Here is a 20,470-nt window from a genome sequence, read left to right on the forward strand (position 1 = left end):
TGACAGCCAGCAATCCATCCCACTTTACAAGTAAGGAGAATGAAACACGAAGACTTTCTGTGATACGTCTACAGATAACAAAACAAAACCTCCTACCAGATCATTCTGCCTCTAGTCTCTTCCCACCCCATCAATCCATCAATCTTGCACCATTAAAAACTTTAATGGCTGATCCCCTATAACTCAACATCCAAATTCCCTAACAAGTTTAACCAAAATCCCTCCCATTTACTTCATTCCATATTCATGTCCTGCCACTAAGCAATGCTGAAGTACTCACGGTTGCCTGAATAAGTCATGATGCATAAAGGCTTCTATGAAACATCCCTGCCTTAGAATGAACTAAGTCACTTGCTTGGACCACTCCTGAACCCTCGACCCTCATCTATCCAACACCAGTTCAGCCTAGACTCAGGTCAAGTTGGCCTCCTCTGGGAAGTCTTCCTTCCCCATTACTCCCTTCCCCTCCTTATGCTACCCTAACACCTGCACATCCTGTTAATTCTGAACTAACAGGACTCCTTAAGGAAAAAGCCAAATTATCCACAGCACCAAACACACTGCTGGGTTCACAGTACCTACTCAAGCATTAAAATTATTTTTTTTATTGAAGTGTAGTCGGTTTACAATGTTGTATTAATTTCTGGTATATAGCACAGTGATTCAGTTTTATTTATGTGTGTGTGTGTATTCCTTCTCATATTCTTTTTCATTATAGGCTACGACAAGGAACTGCATACAGTTCCCTGAGCTATACAGTAGGACCTTACTGTTTATCTATTTTATGAATTATTTTTAACCAAATAAATGATTAGTTTTTCAGTTGTTGGAACAAGAAGGCATAAGGTTAGATCTCAGCAACAGTTAAAATACCATCCCCCTCACCCCTCTTCTAAATTAGGCCAGCTATCTGGTGTCCTCAAGTTGGCCAGAGCTTCCTGTACTCAATAAGCATCTTCATTCTTCTCCTCTTCAGTACTCCCAAGGCCTAATGCCCACATCACCTTAGCTAGATCTCAGCAAGAAAACAATCTGAGGGTTCCCATGAAAATGCAGGCTCAGATCTAATCAGCAGGAACTGTAACCAGCCTTCTTATTCACCTCTCTTGTTTTCTCCCCGAAACTGTACCTGAGAAATGCTCTCCTTATTCTAGTTAGTTCAGTCCTTTCCATCAAACCCCCAGGTTAAGCCTGTCTTGGGGTCTGGGCAACAATGACTCAGGTGACCTTAAGCACAGATTTCTACTCCTCAGGTTGCTGACAAAGCCAAATCTCAGACTGGAGAGGCACCAGAGGCATGCTTTTAACATCTGGAATGGACTAAAGGAACTGGGCTATCAGACTTTTAGTAAGTCAGGGTTTCAGTTTCACAGTTCTTTGGGCTTATAACGCAGCTATCAGTGTGCAAGAAAATGATCAAAACTGAGCGGAACTTCACGTCACAAAACGTTTCAAACAAAGCAATACTCACTTTCACCAAAGTCATCCTGGTGGATCTGCTGTTCCATGATTGGCTCAAAGTCTTTTGTCATCATAATTAGGGTCTGTTGACCTTGGAGGGGCACAAACAAGAATGATTTTGTTCTCATTTAGCAAATCTGCCATATCTATGGCACTGGAAGCTATAAGAGTTGGAGTGGAGGAGTTTACAGTCAGAACAGGGAAGACAGAATTCATTTAAAATGGTTTGACTCTCATTAAAAAAAAATAGTTTTGGGGGGAGGGTATAGCTCAGTGGTAGCATGCATGAGGTCCTTGGTTCAATCCCCAGCATCACCATTAAAAAATAAATAAATCTGATTACCTACCCCAAACAGGGGGAAAAAAAAGTTTTGACTGAATATCACCTGGTGCTTATTCTCAGCTACTTATGGATAAATCCATATAGCCTTTCTCTAGTAACTTGAACAATTTAGTCACCAAGATATCTCTTCAAATATATACCTCATAGGTGTCCTAGTTTACAGAAACTCATCTGGAATGAAAAGACTTAAAGAGAAAAAAATAGGAAGAGCAGTTTTTAGGATTAGTTTATTTTATATAGCAACTCTTCCTCTTAGAGTAAATTAAAATAAATATCGCTGACACTGTAATTTACAACTATGTACTTAGCAACAACTTTTAAAAACATTAAGACGTAAAACAAGTCAAAAAGAACACATTCCCCCTAGATTATCATGCTGGTATCACTGTTCCAAGAATTTTTTTTTTTAAACCTAAGCAGCCTAAAACTTAAGTCTGTGAAATATTTTTATATGTTTATATAATCATGTTTTATAAAGGTCAAGAGTTAGGGACCAGTGACATGCTTACCTGTGGCAAGAAGCACCAGCTCTTGGTCAGGACTCCAACTCATGACAGAGATACCACTGGCTACACTCCCAACACATTCCAGCTGAGCAAGACATTTTAAAATGTTAAGGGAGATATGAAAACACAAGCATCTAAGTAAATATTTACTATGACCTTAATCAAAACAATTAACAACAAAACACACAAAGGTCAAATTACTCAATTAACATCTATTCAGAACAGGTGTTAAGAAACTAGGCATGCTACAAACCACAGGGACTGGAAGTGACTACAGCCACTCCATTCCTCCCATGAAGATTACAGATGCCTCTAAGTGGGATTAGGGTGTAACCAAGGCCTCTGGGAATTAAGTGGGGGCTCCAAGCAGGAAATGACAAATGGCCCAGGAGAGTTCAGGAAAGCTTCTCTGAGGAGGTACTTTGAAGGGTGGTAACAGGGCCAGGAGAAAGAGACTGGGGGAAAACGTGGTGTTAAAACACAAAGTTATAAAGAGAGCAGTTGAAATCAGCTGTAACTATACCACAAGGTATGTGCACACGTGCACACACACACACAGGGGAATGATGGGGATGGGAAGAGAGGCTAGAAAGAATTTGGGGAACAGACAGCGAAAGATCTTATAAGGCACAAAAAGGAATACGGATTGTCTTGCAGACATTCCAACACCACAAATAGGGAGGAGCTCAGGAATTAGAAAAAAATTCTACAAGATATTTTGAAAGTAAAAGCATACCTTTTAAGTATGAGAAATACTAATTAAGTTGTGCTGGCTTTGATATTTCTCACCATGAACTGAGAACAAGATTTATTACTGCACTAAATGGGATCATTACAAGCAAAGGTACGAGATTTAGACTGCCAGAGTTCAGATCCCAAGGATAACCTGTTTGACCTTGGCCTGGTTATTTAAGCTCTCTGTGCCTCGATTTCCTCTTCTGAAGAATGGGAAAACAACCACCTGCTTCAGAAGGTTGCAGTGAAGATTAAAAAACAATTCTGCATGAAAAACACTTGAAAAAGTGCCTGGCACACTGTAAACATTTAATAAATGTCAGCTGCTATTATTATCCTATGATTAGTGATAAAATTCTTGTGACACATCAATGTTAAAGCAATCATAACTAAGGGAGTAATCAAGGAAGTTTAACAAACTGTCAAGAAGGTAAGGATAGAAATCTAGAACCTCAGCCTTATGCTGGAGGCAGAAAAAGAGGCAAATGGCCGAAATCTATCTCCTCTGGTAGTCATAAAATGTGTATACAATGACAGTGTATCCATCACCTTAGCACCTCTAGTTCAGGGACTCTAAAGTTAGCCATCAAGAAGAGGCTTACTCAGCATTCTAACAGAAAACAAAATCCATATAAATATGTCAAAGACTTCCTAAATTGAGAAATCAATGTTACAACTCAGGATCAGTTTCTAATAAGAAGTGAGCTACACAAGAATGACCAGGTTTGGGGTTTCTTCACGTTCTTATTTGGAATGCTCTAATTGTTCTGATTAGTAGACGCAACAGACAAAACTGAGTTTCAGAAGAATTCAGAAATATAGCTAAAGCCATCCCAACAACTTTTTGTAAAGAGTTATAGAATGCAAAGACCCTAATTTGCAAAATGCTTAAAAATAATGGCTCCTGATATTTTAAAATCCTATGCAAAACAAGTGACATGAAACTAAATAAGGTGTTTTGAGGACATCAAGATTTCCTCCTCTCTGGCCTCTTCCACTTACCTGGTGTGTGCAGAGATTGCAAAGTATGACATCTCCAGAGGCTGTGGCCACACACACAGACTCGTGATCCAGCAAGTCCTGGACACCCACAATGCAGCCACTCCCATCCTCTGGGAGAAAGCCTTCTGTCACCAAAGGAATTTCATTTTTCACCTTACACCAAAACAAACAAATAAGAGAATGAAGCCAATTTATGTTCAAGAATAATTCATAACATTTGCAGAAATAAAATACTTTTAAAATGCTTCTTTTAAAATATGAAAGCTTTCAAAAATTTTTTTTCTAGATTAAAATCCAAACTTTCATTTGAGAACTATCACAACTCAACCACCTTTAACAAGAAAACAAATCCTGGTCTCTTTGAAGCTGTCCAATAAAACATGAAGCTAATAACTATGATTTTCAAAGATTTACACAGAATGGGGAAAAGGGACTAGGAACATAATAGTAGCAGAATGTAATTAAGGGAAGATATCACAATCAACCTAAAGAGCTTTTAAATATATATGCTCAGGTTCCAGCAGTGACGATTCTGATTTAGTTGTGTGGGATGGAGATTATTTTCTAAAGTTCTAAAAAAGGTCTGCAGGCAATTTTCATTTGCATTTCCAGTTGAGAGCTGTTATAAAGAGTAGTTACGTGGTAGGAAGGGTAAAAAGTAGGGCACCCATATAAAACATTCTGTCACAGTTTGGCCAACTTAAGATTTAAAACAGAAGCAGAGTTAAAGATAGGGTAGTGTGTAAGTTATGTTTAGTATGATATCAGTATAAAGCAAAGAGAGAGGGGATTTAGTGGAATATGAATTCAGTAAGCTTTAAAGTAAAGACTATCTGAGGAAGCAAGTTTGGGGGGAAAAAAAAGTCAAGGATCATGCCAAGTGCTAGCATTCTCCACCAAAAACTTACTTCTCTTGTGACAGGGTCCACCTCTATCAGTCCATGTTCTGAGCCAATAAGCACTGTCCCCTGTTCAGTTCGGAGAGAGAAGCACTGAGGTTTCCCTGGAGCCTGAATATCCCTGAACTCCAGGGTCCGAAGTAACTTGAGATTTCTCATGATACAGTGACTCCTGAAAGGAAAGTACAAATACCTCTTGATGAGCTTAATTTTCTCAATAGGAACAGCTCAACAGTGACAAGTGACACTCCAATATAAGCAAAATGATTCAGGGGGCAGAGAAGTCATAGTTAGAATATCCAAGGGGAAAAAAAAAAGACCCCCAAACCCACACAGGGATGAGTGGTAGCAACCTGACCAATTGTGTATATCCATGGTCTACAACTGGAGGCTGTAAAATCTATTTTATGTTCTTACTTTTTGGAAGATGCAAGATTCTCAACTGCAGAATTTTTTCTTCAAATTAGATTTAACATCAGTTATTCTTCAGGAAAGTTGAAGAGAACACATGAATGAGAAATCATTTTATTTTTGCATATGAGGATATCTTTCTTATCTGATAAAACTTATAAAATCATAAAAATCCACATGTATATACTGGCAGTTGAGGAAAGTCTAGAATAAAATTACTTTAATATCACAAGTACATTTATTTACAAACCAGCTTTATATGTTCATTAAAAAATTAAAATTAAAATCAAAGACAGAAATAAAGAAAAGTACTGCTTTCAGGGAGAAAAGAAGATACTATGAAATTACAACAGTTTCTTTCAAAATGATGGCTAACATTGGAGCAGTTTAATGACCTGACTCTGCTTTCCTGGCCTGGTTTTCACCAGGGCAATAGAAAAAGTGAGAAAAGAATGATAAATAGAAAACTCACTTTGGTCTGGAAAAATCAGATTTGCTTTAATGCATAACATTATCTAAGAGGAAAACCAATGTTAATGTGCTGGATATTTATAGCCAGATCTCTTTAAGGTTTATAACTGGAAGTCCCTAACTTATGTTAGGGGTAAGAATTACACAGACCACACTGGCCTTACTGTCACCTTAATCCACAGTGAATTCTCTCACCTTGCATTTCATATATATGATAATAAAAGAATAAAGATGAGTTAATCCTTATATTACATAGCAGATAAAATGTTAAGTGTAGTATGAATGAGACAACATATAATATAAACATATTATGTGGGTTAAGAGGAAGGCAAGACCACACATAGTGGGAGTGAGGAAGAGAATCAAGGCAGACAATAGTTTTGTCAGCTTCCATTACATTTATATTTAAAAACTTATGGAAATTATTTGAACCTGTATTATACCATGCAGGCTTTGTGTGTGTGTGTGTGTGCGTGCGTGCGTGTGCATGTGTGTTTGTGTGTGTGTGTGTTTTCCCCTTTTTTGGGGGGGGTAATTAGGTTTGTTTGTTTGTTTGTTTGTTTGTTTGTTTAATAGAGGTACTGGGGATTGAATCGACGATCTTGTGTGTGCTAAGCACACACTCTACTGCTGAGCTACACCCGCCCTACCCAATACCATGTACACTTTTAATTTAGATCTAATTCTATACAGAAAGCTTAAGTTTTTCAAAGCATGTAAAATTTATATTATCTTTCATCTTTTAGCATCATAAAGATGACTACTGACATAGATCTGAAAGGATGGGTAAATATGAGATGAGAGAATGTCTGGCTAGAGGGGAGTAAGCAAGGGATAGAGTAGCAAGAGCTGAAAATAGGCGACAGAAGACCAGATGCTGCTTTACCTAGTAATAAAGCTGCTATTGTTGTCATGGTCAGATCATCAAAATGTCTTCACATCCCTGCCTGTGAACTTGTTTTGTATTCACCAACAACCTGTGGAGCTCTGGGATCCATAGGCTCCAGCAAAAAAATTTGGAAGGTAAAGGCAGAAGGAGCTGAGAAGGACTCACTTTTTCCTGTTACCTTGCTGTTATGCTCAATGACCCTCTAGCAATGGGCCTTCATCCTTGCAGGGGCCCTTGGTCCCAGTCTCTATCACTCCCAGGACCACCTTCATCACAACGACCCCATAGGTAACAGCACTAACCAGGCAGGTGCCCCCTCCAGATGCCTGAAATCCAGTAACAAGGAGCTCCTCCTCTGAATTCGGGAGTTATCAACACCAGCTTTACAACGCTGCTCCTCCAAGGCTAGGTCACAATAATCCCAATGGCTTCCCTTGCTTTGATCCCCAGACCTAGCTAAGTGTTGTAACTTCTTCCATCAGTTTACTTGTTATGTTACTTCACTGTTCCCTTTTACTTTTTGTTCCTCCAACAGCTATTTAACCAATTCTTCATATTAAATTCTGTTGAAATACTGTGTGGCTTCTGCTTTCTTGACAGGACCCTAACTGACAAACACAGCAAACAACCTGAATTCTCAAATCACTGAGCTTTCAAAATCACCGGCCAAGGTCAGTGCATCATCATTCATCTCCCACCTCCCCAACCCTCCCAACCCTAAAATGAGCCTCTATATTTTCACTTTTATCATCCTTATTCCCTTATCGTCTCAGAAGTGCCCCACTCCTTTCCAAGGCCACAGAAGGCATGTCCTCCAAACTCCCCCAGGACCTCGGCCTATCAGTACCATTTCTTTTCATGTCTGCAATCTCCAACTCCCCTGCCCTCAATGACTCAATCTTTCTCAGCCCTTAAACGTGCTAAAGATCTCTCCACATTAAAGATCAATCCTGAATTCTGTCTGAAATTCCTGACAACTTCTCTGTTTTCTTCCCTTGCCCCTTCATCCATTCACCTCTTGGCTAATTATCATGCCCATGACCACAAGTACAAAACAGATCACTAACATGCTAATTAGATCCAAATGTGTAGCCCTGACCCTCCCCAAATTAAATACCACAGCCATATTTTCAACCTCCCGATGTTATCACAAGGATGTTTAACAAGCACATCAAATGCAACCTGTTAAATTATTCTCCTCTTTGGTGGACATGACATTTCTACTTTCTCTGTCTTCCAATCTAGAAACTGTGTCTGCCTCCCTTTTGTCCACTCTTTCATACTAAACTCTTCACTGGTTACTGCTCTGCCTGTCAGCGGACAGTTTGAATCCATTACACAGTACCTAATTCTACAATCCAGTCTGTGGCCTACATCAAACACTGAGCACTTGCTAGATCTGGAGAAGGGATGACTAACAGTCATTGCGTCCACGGAGGTCACAGCTTAACGGGGGAGAGAACCACATAATATACACCACATTACATGGAGAAGCACAGGAGACAACACCTCCACGAAGAAGCAGTGATGGGAAAAGGGCCTCGCAGCACAGCATCTGAACCTCTCTCTAATACTCGTCGCCTTCCATCGTGCATTGTTTCGCTTTAACTGGTGTATCAATTGGTTCAGAGATACAGTCCACTCCTGAGGGAATCCGGAGGCTAGGTAAGCGTGCAGCTGGGGGAGCAGCACGTCACCCCCAAGCCTGCCGCGCGCCGCAGAGCCCACGAATGGCCGCGGGTGGAGCAGGCGGCAAGTCTGCAGAAAGAGAACTGAAGTCTCGAGGGCAGAGGTGGTCACGCCGCACTTCGTTCCTGGGCCTGCCGCAGCAGAGGCTGGGTGTTTGGGGGTCCCCAGCAACAGGACACCGCGTGGCGGACAGGGCCCGTTCGGTGCCCCCCACCCCAGCGAGGTCGCTCGAACGCTCACCTGGGCCGCGCTCTGAGGTCTCCCAAACAGCTGCGCGTCCGCCCGGGGTTGCGCACGCGCCCCTCTCCGTCCGCGGCTCCTGAGCTCTGGCTGCGCACAACGGGCCGTTCGACTCCCTGCCCTAGTGGCTGAAGCTGACAGAGAAGCTGCGGTCGCCAGCTAGACGCGTGAGCCAAGTCGGTGGGAACGGCGCCGAGCGGCGCGGGAGTGACGTCAAGAGGCGGAGGGGGCGTGGCCTGCCTTCTCCGTCGCCCCCAGCGAAGTGCAGGTGAGGAGCTGCGCGTACAGCCGCCCCTTAGCCCTACGCCCTGCTGCCCAGCCTATTGTATTTGACCCCCGCTTTGACGTCTGTCCCCAAAACAAGTAATTGGAGCCGGTGGGCGGAGCCTGCCGGGCCATAGGAGCAGTGCGCGTGCGCACCTCGCGTGTCTCCGGCCACGCGCCGGAAAGACAGCCTCCTCCCGCCTGCGGGGGGAAGCGCTCAGGTCGCAGAGGGTGGGGTTTGCAGCGCCCGAGGTCGCCATGGCTACCCAGCCCGAGGTCCCCGTGGCCACCGTGGCTGCTGAGCCTGCGGTGCCGTCGCTCGTGGATCGTTACTTCACTCGCTGGTACAAAGCAGGTAAGTGGGGAATGATAGCCTCTGCTGGGCCCTGTTGGTCTGACGCTCTAGGGACTGTGATGATAGATCATAAGCCACGGGCACTTTCCCCAGCGCTTCCTCCCCGCGTCAGAAGGAACTGGATGTCTCCCTTCCCTCTAGGCCGAGGGAAGGGCATATGGAAAGACCTGAAGGCCTTGAAAAACAGCAGGGTGCATTCTGGGGCTGGCGAGTGCAGTGCGAGCTGGAGGGTGGGTTGCTGGCGGGAAGATGGTAGTCTAAGGTGAAATCTCCGACGTAAGCAGGAGCTGAATTGCAATTTCCTTGAGAGGGGATACATAAAACGATTGAAATGATCAGGTCGAAAATAAGGTAAAGGCATAGAGATGGAGACAAGAGGGTGGGTTGGAATAGAGACATTTAGAACGCAGAATCCAACAGTCTTAATTGAAGAGAAGCCGCCGGTATTACATATTTGCGGCTTAGAAGTGGGCATCCTCTTGTACTGCTTTGTGTACCCAGCAAATATCAGTGATGGGAGCTTAATTGGGGACCCTCTTCTAAACCATACTTGCTCCCATTCATTCAGGGATAGTAGGTGTACTCACTTTTTAAAATATTGTAGCATACGTTTTATTAGCCAAACTTAGTGTGACCAAATGTCCCGGTTTACTCCGGATTAAGGGGTTTCCGGGAATGCGTGACTTTCAGCGTTAACATTAAAACAGTACTGGGCAAATCAGGATGAATCGTTCACTCTAAATTGACCAACAAAGCGTAAGCTACTAAATTATGTAAAGAATGCATTGCTAATCGCATATTTTAATAGAAATAATGAGTATACTTATTTTAAAGTGAGGATAGAGATGGAGCAAAGAACTAATCATCACCTGAACATTGATTCCATCTGGGCCAGATTTTTTTTTAATTAATTTTATCTTTTTATTTATTTATTTTTGTGTGGGGGGAGGCAATTAGGTATTTATTTATTTATTTATTTATTCATTCATTCATTCATTCATTCATTCATTCTTTAACAGGGGTACTGGGGATTGAACTCAGGACCTCGTGCATGCTAAGCATGCGCTCTACCACTGAGCTATAGGCTCCCCCTAGGGCAAGATTTCTTTAAATACTTCATAGGAAATGCCTTTAGGTATATCTCTTTGAGTTACGAAGGAATAACATGACTATACGTCCAGTCTTTAAAATTAACTATCTCTGTAAACCAAAGAAAGTACCACAGTGGTAGTAAATATTGACTTAACAACCATCAGACTCATTCATTTCCTCTAGATGTCAAAGGAAAACCCTGTGAGGACCACTGTATACTACAGCATTCTAACCGGTAAGCAAATTGAGAATTTCAAATTATCAAAAAAAAATTTTTTCTGGGATTGTAGCCTGGTATGGTCTTGGATTGAATAAATATTCCTTAACTTATTATCTTTTACTCTGTTGAAATGGTATTATTTATTATAGGAGTTTGGTTGACAAGAATGAGCCTTTCAGTGCCTACTCTTTTAAATAAACTTGATTACTCAAACATCCAAATGGAGGACCACACCCTCAGTCAGCTGGTTACCTCAAGTAACCAGCCTGTGCCTAACCACTGGATTGCCAAAGCCCATGGACAGGGCTGGGGGAGAGGCACAGATGGCATCCTCTATATACAGGCATGCCTTACTTCTCTCTCTTCTACCTCAGTGCTACCTAAGCACCTCTGATACTCTTCCTCTTTTCTGGGAAGAAAATTCAGTCCCATTTTCTTTTTTACTATTGCATCTCTTCCGATAAGCTCCAAAAGTAGCCAGAGGAAAATGGGGGGAAATGATAGGTTAACTAAACAAATGTCAGCTCAGCTATTCTTGTGCCAGTACGAATAGTTATACAAGGAAGAATTATACCAAGCAATAATACAAGATCAATTTTTGCTCCTTATAGAATATGTGTCATCACATTGGCAGGATCTCATCCAGTTCTTCAGAGTGGAAAAACAATTAAAAGCATTTCCTATCAAATCAGTACCAACTGTAGCAGACTTCAGAACAAGGTCTCTGGGAAATTTAAGCGGGTATGTTCCTGTATTTCTCTACTTAAATCCTCTATTATCATAATAATGATAGATCCAGTCAGCCATAGAATCCGGTAATGTAAGCTCAGCATACTTCCCTGGCAGTTGGAGATGATTTTAAGAATACTTTAACCCTAAAAAAATTCTCAGACAAAAAAAGGGAATAAGGTATTTCAGAAGGTAGATTATCTGTCATATTAGGTTCTGTACCACTATCCCTGTCATCCCCTGGATAGGGGATGGGGAAGGTGAGCCTTTGAAAGGACAACTCTAACACCAGCATAACAAGATATTTTGTCCCTTCTATTAAACCAGTATTTGAAATTCTATAAAATTTAGGTGACCAGTACTTCTTTATCATATTTTTACATGTGAATTTTAAAAAGAAATTCCTGAGACAGTGAAAAAAAAATCAATCTGAGAAAACATACAATAGTTGCTTCTTACCATTTTGCCAATTTAGTATACATTGAGCTACACCCTTTACCTCCACACAGTGTTCAATCATAAGAAATGTTATTTCTACCCTCTACAACTCTGGGCAAGGTGGGCATTTTATTATTAAAGGAGGACAGTTCACCAGCACACTAAAGAGCCCTGACACACCCACTGGATAGGGAAGTTTCAGTGGGTGATTTAGGGCCTTCATTTACTGAGTTGCTACTAAGAGTTTCTGTTAATTATGTCACTGTTCTAGAAGACCATTGATTATGCTCCCCTTTGTAGGTCTGAAGGCCCCTAATAACCTACCTTGTAATTATTGATTTTTCCTCACTCAGGAAACAAATGGACTTAGAAAAGCATGGACTGTTTTTAAATGTCTACAAATTACAAGTAAAGCAGTTAGTGCTTGTGATGTTTCTGTGATAAATCTTTGTCCAAAATAGTAACATTGTTGTTACTACTGAGGAACAGAGAGGAACCTGCACATAGAACCCATTGTAGATAAGTTCTGATTGGATCTCAGCACTGCCAAACATTTATTCTCCTAAGGGAAGTGACAAAAACAGGTTAAAACACTTCTTCTTGACACAGACCTAGTGGTGGACAAACCATCTAGGACAAATCCCAGTCCCTTCTCCCGAAAGTGGGGAGTCATGGTGACTAGTATTTTGGAGCCAGGTACCCACATGCAGGAGTGAAGGGGATGTGGTAACACCTGAATGCTGTCTAATAATGTTTCAAGTGGCAAAGACACCATAAAGAATAGCATCTTGACCTCAGATGTTCATTGCAGGAAAAATTCCTGGGAGGGATAAAAAGAGCAACCTATGAGACATGCTTGCATCATTTTCCCACGAGCCCCCATGTAGATATTTGTCAGAACCTCCTCAGATACCTCCATACAGTGGGCACAGGAAACTATAATTGTGCCATAACATCCAAACAGAAATATATATCAAAATGCAGTATTTACCAGTGGGTTGTAGGATAATGGGTAAATTACTCTTAGTTGTTACTTAAAACTTTTCTGTTTTCCAAATTTTCCTCAAAGTGCATTTTTTTTAATTAGAAAGATACCCCTTCAAAAAGTCTTAATGATTGACCCTAATAAGTCTGTTTATCTATGAAGTTCTAATGTAAAACTTAGGTAGGAATCTTAATGAAATTAACTTTGTACAATATTGCTGTCATTCACTATAATATTGCTTATTGCTAAGATTTTCTTACTCTTTTGAAATCTTTATTCTTGGCTATATGCAGCTATCATTTACAGGTAAAATATATTCCTAATATGTAACTAAACTACCTATTATCACATGTGTCTTAGTCTGCTTTTTCCCCTAGAGTCAGGATGGTACCTGGCCCATAGCAACCATTTACTATATAAATGTTTGAATAAATGAATGGTTTTTCTGTACTTGTCATTTTTATTTAACACACCAGTTCCAGGAATGTATCCTATTGTAACACTGAGGGCTGACTCTCAAAGAAAAGTGAAAATGTACATCAGTTAATTATTTCTTCCCTTTCATTATCAGGGGGCACAGTTTCTGACAGAACTCGCACCTCTGTGTAAGATATATTGCTCAGATGGAGAAGAATACACCATATCTAGGTAAGTCCCTTTTTAACCACAATTTAGGAGAAACAAAGGAGGTAACATCTTTCTTCAAAAGAATTTTTTTTTTAATAGCTGTGTTAGAGGACGGTTGATGGAGGTGAATGAAAACATTCTTCATAAGCCATCTATTCTTCAGGAGAAGGTAAAAGGGGCTGGGGAGTATGAGCCCACCCACATACTTTTATCTGATTTTTTTTATCATTTGGCAGTACTAAATATGCTGTTTCCTTTCTAGCCATCCACTGAAGGCTACATCGCAGTTGTGCTGCCCAAATTTGAAGAAAGTAAAAGCATAACAGAAGGGTTACTGACACAAAAACAGTATGAAGAAGTCGTGGTGAAACGCACCCGTGCCGCAACAGGTACATCATGAGGACCAACATGGAGTAAAAACCAGCAAGGCGCTCTTATCCGTACCTGGCCTGTCAGTGTGCTGAAGACCGGGTGCAGGTGAAGCATGCTTCCCACCCGGCCATCTGCACGGAGGTCTGATCTTAAAACCTGACCTAGTTATCCTTTTTTCTCTTGCATAACAAGACTTGATTCCATTTTGTCTTCAGCATCCCAGATCTGCCTGCTCATATGCTCACTCTGTTCTTTTGCTTTTCTCTTTCTAACAACTGGCAAGTGAGAGATGTTTTTCTGATTAAAAACAAAGCACTTTGAGGAAAATTTGAAAAAGACAGAAAAGACAGCAAAGTAAAAGTAATTTACCAATAGTAAATACTATGTTTTGACACACTTCTGTTTGAATGTTAAAAATGGCATGGCTATTGTTTTTGCCTCAATTTTCCAACACTTAGAAGTTAAAAAAACAAAACAAAACAGCTGGCTTCCTTACCCAGGCTCTTCAGTGTGACACCACCAAATCATCTGGCCCCCTCCTTTGCCCCAGATCCTCACCCTTAGGTGGTAGGGAAGAGGCCGGGTGTAGAGCACCTTCTCTATTCCTTGAGGGTGGGCCTTCCCCTCTGAAACTGCAGCACTGTAACACTGTGGCTTCTTACATGAGGGTCACATGAAAAGGCTTTGAAAGATACTATGGGCTTTGCTAACCTATCGGAGCACTGTAATGAGGGTTAAGCTGGTTGTTGCAATATGTGCATCTGTGGTCACTCAGTCTCACATTCTAGTTACAGGGTAACCAGCAAAGAAGTTACTGTAATTCAAAGACACAGGTGCTTTCGAACAAAAGCTTTCACATTACTTAAACAAAAAAACAAAAAGAACTACAAAGTTATGGTTTAAGATTGTATACTTCTTTACATTGAATTTCAAATAAAAGGACTTTAAAATTTATTTTATTTTTCCTTAGGGCTGCAACACATACATAAAAAGATCTGTTTTTAAATAAAACAATGATACTCGATGTGTAAATTCTTTTGGTTCTTTATCCTCTTACGCTGTTGAAGTCATAAGTTACTGCTTCCCCATGCCCACTTCGCATTTGTAGAAGAGAATATTCTCATTTCAGGTATGTAAATTATTTTGTAAATAAAATTTTTAAATTATTTTTGACTCACAAGAAAACTTCTTATAAATTGAGTGCCAGCATGACTGTCCCCTAAGTATACCCACCAGACATGATACAGGCAGTAAGCATAAACTTCTGCTCTGACGGTGCCAGGAGCTGAAAGTGTAAGCACAGACCAGCAAATCTCCCATTTCAGGTAGCACAAGTGGTTCCCAAAGATACCATAATACAAAGATACCGAAGACGGTAAAAGGATTATATGTCTGTTTTATATATAACATTACCTTCCATTATTCTCCCATTAGTTCCATTGTAATTTAAAAGAATATTTTAGTTTCAGGGACTAAAAGTCATGTTTGACAATTTTTATAAAGTCTTTTATAAAGATCATAACCAAGCTGAGAACCTCCCATTTTCTCCCCAAGGCCTATAGTAAATTCTAGTTTCCTTTAATAAAACACTGACTAGCTAATAGGTAGTACTGTGGTTGTTCAGGATCTTGTGACTATTGATTGTGAGGGATGACCCACTTAATGATCATCAGACAGGCTTATAGAGTTACTGCACCTTGGCAACTGATGTGTCCCCTTAGATTTTGAAATGCCCTTCAAAGCATTGGGATACAAGCACAAAAAAACAATGTTAACTGTACTATGTCATAAGGACAGTACTTATAACCAGATCCTGCAATCAGAAACCACCCCAAAAAACTAAAAGCTTTAAACCCTAAAAAAGACGACAGAAAGATGTTTTATAGTGAATATTCCAAAGGTACATGTATAAAATGTATGCTTATTCAGAATTTATTTTAAACAGCTTAATTCAGTTCTGTCTTCTATCTTCCATTCCATCAGTCACTACTGAGAAGTTCAAAAGCTCCTGCTTAAGCCAGTAAGATACACTTAGGATTCCAGCTAATATTCAGGGCAGTCAGGCCAGCTATGCTAGAATGAGAACTAAAACTATCTCCTAGTGAGTCCCTCCAGGATTCCGTGGCATGAGCTCCATGACCGTGCCTTTGGGAAGTGGGTGGGATGTGCATCACAGATTGCCTGCACTTGGTGAAAAACTTACTAGAGAACAAACTTGTGCTTCTAGGGTGGATGATCTGTGACAGAGGGGACAGTAGAGGCCCAGTCACACTTGGTGGACAGAGGGATTGAAGAAGAGTCCATGGATTTAAGGAAAACCCTTTGTCACCCAGACTACTATGTATCTTATGCTGAAAATTAAAGTGTTCTAGATGATAAGCTTAAATTTTTAAAAACGGGAAGTTAAGGTAAAATATGCCAAAGGTGAGCATATATTCAAAATAGATTCTTTCAATTAAACTGTCATTAAGACGGTTGGGATATTTGTTTTGACTTCTAAAGAACATTATTCATGGCAATGTCCCACTTCAAAAAAAAATCACACTGCAATTAGGAATATAGCAACTACCATGGCATTTATTAGTTGTCAGTAAGCTTCACAATCAGTTTCATGATCAGAAAATAAAGCAAGATCTCAGTGTGTTTTTTTTTTATAAGATTGTTGAATTTCTGAAATATAAAGAGTCATTTGCTTTCTAAAAATGCCACATGGTGTTCCAGAGATCTGACCTCAAAAGTTTCTCAAGTTTTACCATCCACAGAATCTTTATTTGTAACCGAGACCCATCTGTTGTTTTCCATCTGAAGCTGAAAAGAATCAAGACAATTAGTTTCTGCTTTACTGTTGAAACAAAAATTGCAAAATTAAATAGTGTCTACTTGATTTTGCATTTTCCTTTAAACTGGTTTTTAAAATGTGAGTTTAAGATAGAGAAATTATCTTACCTTCTTCAGCAGTTTATAGCAAAGTGAGAGAAGTTGGACTAAAATAGCCATCATGGATCTTGTCTTTGTAATACACTTATCAACCTGTAGTGACAGAAAGCAAGCAAATCAAATTCTTACAAGGGGGACTTCAAAAGACTTTGTCACTTATTTAGTTTTAAAATGGTAAAATTTCTCCATTATAGAAAACTGTTAGATCTCAAAGGGTTAGATCTCTGAGCTGACTTGATGGCCTGAGGCCCCAGCACACAGATGCAGGGATTTCCACCCAAGTCGCATGCCAATTTCATGGAACCCTAGGAAGAATGGGATGGAAAATCAGCCTGTTCTAATTCAGACTGCTAAGGGGCTTCTCAAAGCATACCAGATAGTAACAGTGAATTGCGATTCCTTGCACTTTGCTGTATTGTACTCAAACTCCCCAAGACAAACAACAGGAGCCCTCTGCTCTGGGGAGTTTGTGCCCTAGTTAGTCAGGGGATGACACTGGGACTTAAGGGTAGCTGCTAAGTACTATGGAATTAATCAGTCCAAAAACCTCATTTATCTGGTGAACCTACTGCTCCCTGGGGTCGTTACAACTGCAGATGATAAATAGCTCTTGCAGTCAAGGCCCCAAAAATGGAAATAAGTTGTCCTTCTGTGGGTATTAACATATTATTTGAAGAAAAAGGGACTGGAAGCTAACCTACAAATAAAAAGTGTGAAAGTTTCTCAAGTGCCTTTCTGAATAGCCCACCCTCCCTTTTACCTTTAGAAACACTTGATTCTGCAAAGGTGTCTTAGTTATTGTCTGGAGCTGGTGGCAGAGAGGAACAAGCTTGTTTATTTCCAGGAGAAGCATAAGCTTATCGTCATCTTTCAGCTGAAATGTAAGTGAGGAAGTTATCACAATTCCAACGAAACTCATCTTCTAGACCTTAAAACCTTCATACCTTAATGTATGTCCCCCAAGTAGGTATTTATAACATCATCAGTAGCACCAGGCAGGAATACGTGCATTACCTGTTTTGAGAAAGCTTGCACACTTGAAGCAAGCTTCAAGCCCTCTTCAGCAAACACCTGGCAGAAAGGAAAAACACCACTGGTTTAGGTACATGTCTTTTAGATCGTTAGTAAGAAATACACTTATGGATAATTTTCACATAGAATTTTAAAACTAAGACCTAAACATAAAAGGTCTGTCATGGAACTCCTAAGTTTTTTGTGGTACCCAGGAAAACACAAGAATTTAACTGTATTCAGAAGGAGATTTCCCAAATCCCCAAACCTGATGAACATTTCATGTAGACAGTTCAGCAGACATTGGTTTAATTAATAAGCTAACACAGGAAGAACATGATTTGTGGATTTTTGCAGTAAAAAACCTCTGCGGTGCAGTGTGACTTGGAATGGATATGGGACAAACTGAACAGAATGAATCCAGAATTTATTCCAACTTTTAAAAGGAAAATAGTCATTTATAGTAGACTTTACAGAAAATTCCAAATGAAATATTTTCTACAATTCTTCTAACTCTGTTGACGATCATCCTCTGAAGCTGAAACCCCTTTCCCAAAGAGCTCAGGCAGAAGCACATGGGAATGCCAAAGGAAACTGTATAAAGGTGATAAAGTGGTAGAAATTTCAAATTTCAAATGCAAAAATGCCTTGGTTCTTGAGAGACAAACAGACTAATGAGAGAGTCAGGGGAAATAAGAAGGAATCTTGTAATCCACTCACCAGTTTAAGCCTCTAAGTAAAGGAGGAGAATTAAAGCTGGGCCTGCATGGAGCTCCATGAGACACACAGGGGCAGAAGGGTGAGTATCAGTACACCTGTCTCTCCCTGAATGCCCGCCATCATCAGGAAAACGGAAGAAAAAAGGCAACTAACACGAGCTGACTACATGTAATGGTTTCACGCCTATGACAGATGCTTTCTTGTGTGTTGTCTCATTTAATCAATATTATTCATCCACTTCAACAACGAAGAGGCTGAGAAGCCTTCCTAGCATTAGGACAGTGCAAGGGATATGCAGCTGCTGACAGGATATTGTCGCCTACTTGGGAAAATCTAAAAGCTAATATTGTATCTGTTGACTATCAAAGCCCGTTCTGCTTTATCCCCATAATATTTGAGTTCGTTTTTTTTTTCCAATGAGATCACCAAAAAGTTCCACAAAATGCTACTGCAAGCCCTCTTCTGTTCTGCCACTCTCCATGGTACTCATGTGTGTGCACAGGTAAGCACACAAACATGACACAGTAAAGTATTTAGAAAACTAGCTGTTACCAAGTTTTAGCCCAGAATTAAAGTGTTTGCATAAAGTGGAAATAAAACATACCTCTAGCTGATGAGTTAAATCCTGAAAAGTTCTCAATGGCCCCTCTCCCCTGAAATAAAATGGATTATTAAGGCACTAAGAAAAAGTTACTGCCTGGAAATTTATTTCATATTAAAGTTTTAGAGCATTTTGTATATTAACAGATTCCAAACTCTGAAGAATAATATTGAATAGACTAATAATATTGTGAATATTCTTGAAGCAAGTTTAATATTTAACTCTGACTTCTTTTTTTAAACTATTATTTCCCAGGCATTTTTTAAAATTTCAGGTAAACATTATATATGTTAATTTTATAATGTAAGAAACTTAAAACTGACAAGTTATATTTAAGTTTTATTTTTCCTTTTTATCCTTTTTTATTTTGCTTCCTAAGTTTAAGTATATGAGATCTGATCATATGTCTTAACCAAAAAGCCTTTGTTCCATAATGGAAAAAAAGACCAAACCAAAACTCAGGAAACTCTCATGTTTGATTCTCATTTTAACTCTGGCAGAAATTCAGTTGTTTCTGATGAGACATGTCATTTAAGTTTTGATTTTAAGTCTATAAAATAATCATAATATTTGTGTTACTACTCTCTTCAGAAGATTAGGGGATATCACATTAAAAACTACCAAGAAGAATTAAGAACTTTACAAATGAAAAGTAAATTACAACATAGGGCAACAGAATGCATTAAGAAGAGCGGCAGCTTAGGCATGAATCAGAAGATCCAAAGTCCAGTAGTTACCAATTTTGCCCCTTAATAGCTGTAAGATGTGAACAAAATATTCTTACTCCCTGATAAGTCGTTGTTAAGGATCAAATGAAATTATGGAACAGAAACCACTTTAACAACCATAAGGCACTGTTAGGTGTGAAACTTTTGAAAACTGTAATGCACTAGAAAATCTACAATATATAAATTATAAAGAAACATGAATAAGTATATATAACTTATAAAGAAGTTATATAAATTGTTAAGACAACCTTAAACAATGGCCTGATGAAAAGCTATACAATTGTCCAGGAAAACTACAAAACTGGACGCTGTGAAGGCTAACAGAGGAGTCTCAGAAAGACGTAACTAGATGAGGCTGGTAAACCAGTCTCAAAAGAAAACAGAAAAATTTTGTTTGAGGAAAAATAGGTATACTGACTGTGTGGGTGGAGAACAAAGCCAGATTGAGATTTTTACCACAATTATATTACCAAGGCTTGCCAAAACGGCACAAGGTGTTATCCATTACAGAAAGTCCATTTTCTTTTCCTGCACTTCAGTGTTCCTGTCCAATGACCATATTCTAGCAACACGTCCCATCCCACAGAGCTTCAGTTATCCCTGCTCCTCCTAATGTAGCCTGTCTGCTTCCTAGTCTCTGTGGGATGCAGGTCATCCCCTAGCAAAATCCACTATTCTCACTCAGAAAAAAATGCTAACCATATAATCCTGAAATATTCTGAAATAAGAGACAAGAAATAAAAGG

General features: G+C 39.8%; 3 protein-coding genes across 3 annotated transcripts in view; 1 reads left to right on the forward strand and 2 right to left on the reverse strand.

Annotated features, from left to right (window-relative positions):
• ELP1 (elongator acetyltransferase complex subunit 1) overlaps positions 1-8,959 on the reverse strand; it is a 52,915-nt gene extending 43,956 nt beyond the window's left edge. The window contains exons 1-5 of the mRNA XM_010978708.3: positions 8,647-8,959; positions 4,956-5,118; positions 4,048-4,200; positions 2,314-2,395; positions 1,472-1,552 (exon numbers count right to left, since the gene is read on the reverse strand). Of these exons, the coding sequence (XP_010977010.2) occupies positions 1,472-1,552; positions 2,314-2,395; positions 4,048-4,200; positions 4,956-5,105 (466 nt within the window). The 5' untranslated portion in view covers positions 5,106-5,118; positions 8,647-8,959. The remainder of the gene's footprint in view (positions 1-1,471; positions 1,553-2,313; positions 2,396-4,047; positions 4,201-4,955; positions 5,119-8,646) is intronic.
• A 107-nt stretch (positions 8,960-9,066) lies between these two features.
• ABITRAM (actin binding transcription modulator) lies at positions 9,067-14,894 on the forward strand. Its single transcript, XM_010978709.3, has 6 exons — positions 9,067-9,265; positions 10,541-10,592; positions 11,189-11,318; positions 13,301-13,377; positions 13,456-13,525; positions 13,619-14,894. Exons 1-6 carry the CDS (start codon positions 9,169-9,171, stop codon positions 13,754-13,756), a joined length of 564 nt encoding a protein of 187 aa, XP_010977011.1. The 5' UTR covers positions 9,067-9,168; the 3' UTR covers positions 13,757-14,894.
• A 1,391-nt stretch (positions 14,895-16,285) lies between these two features.
• Positions 16,286-20,470, reverse strand: part of CTNNAL1 (catenin alpha like 1) — a 50,796-nt gene continuing 46,611 nt past the window's right edge. Inside the window, exons 15-19 of the mRNA XM_031450155.2 lie at positions 19,001-19,049; positions 17,680-17,736; positions 17,426-17,539; positions 16,675-16,758; positions 16,286-16,536 (exon numbers count right to left, since the gene is read on the reverse strand). Coding sequence (XP_031306015.1) covers positions 16,471-16,536; positions 16,675-16,758; positions 17,426-17,539; positions 17,680-17,736; positions 19,001-19,049 — 370 coding nt within the window. The 3' untranslated portion in view covers positions 16,286-16,470. The remainder of the gene's footprint in view (positions 16,537-16,674; positions 16,759-17,425; positions 17,540-17,679; positions 17,737-19,000; positions 19,050-20,470) is intronic.

Source organism: Camelus dromedarius, chromosome 10 (assembly GCF_036321535.1).
Source record: "Camelus dromedarius isolate mCamDro1 chromosome 10, mCamDro1.pat, whole genome shotgun sequence".
In the NCBI taxonomy this organism is placed as follows: Eukaryota; Metazoa; Chordata; class Mammalia; order Artiodactyla; family Camelidae; genus Camelus; species Camelus dromedarius.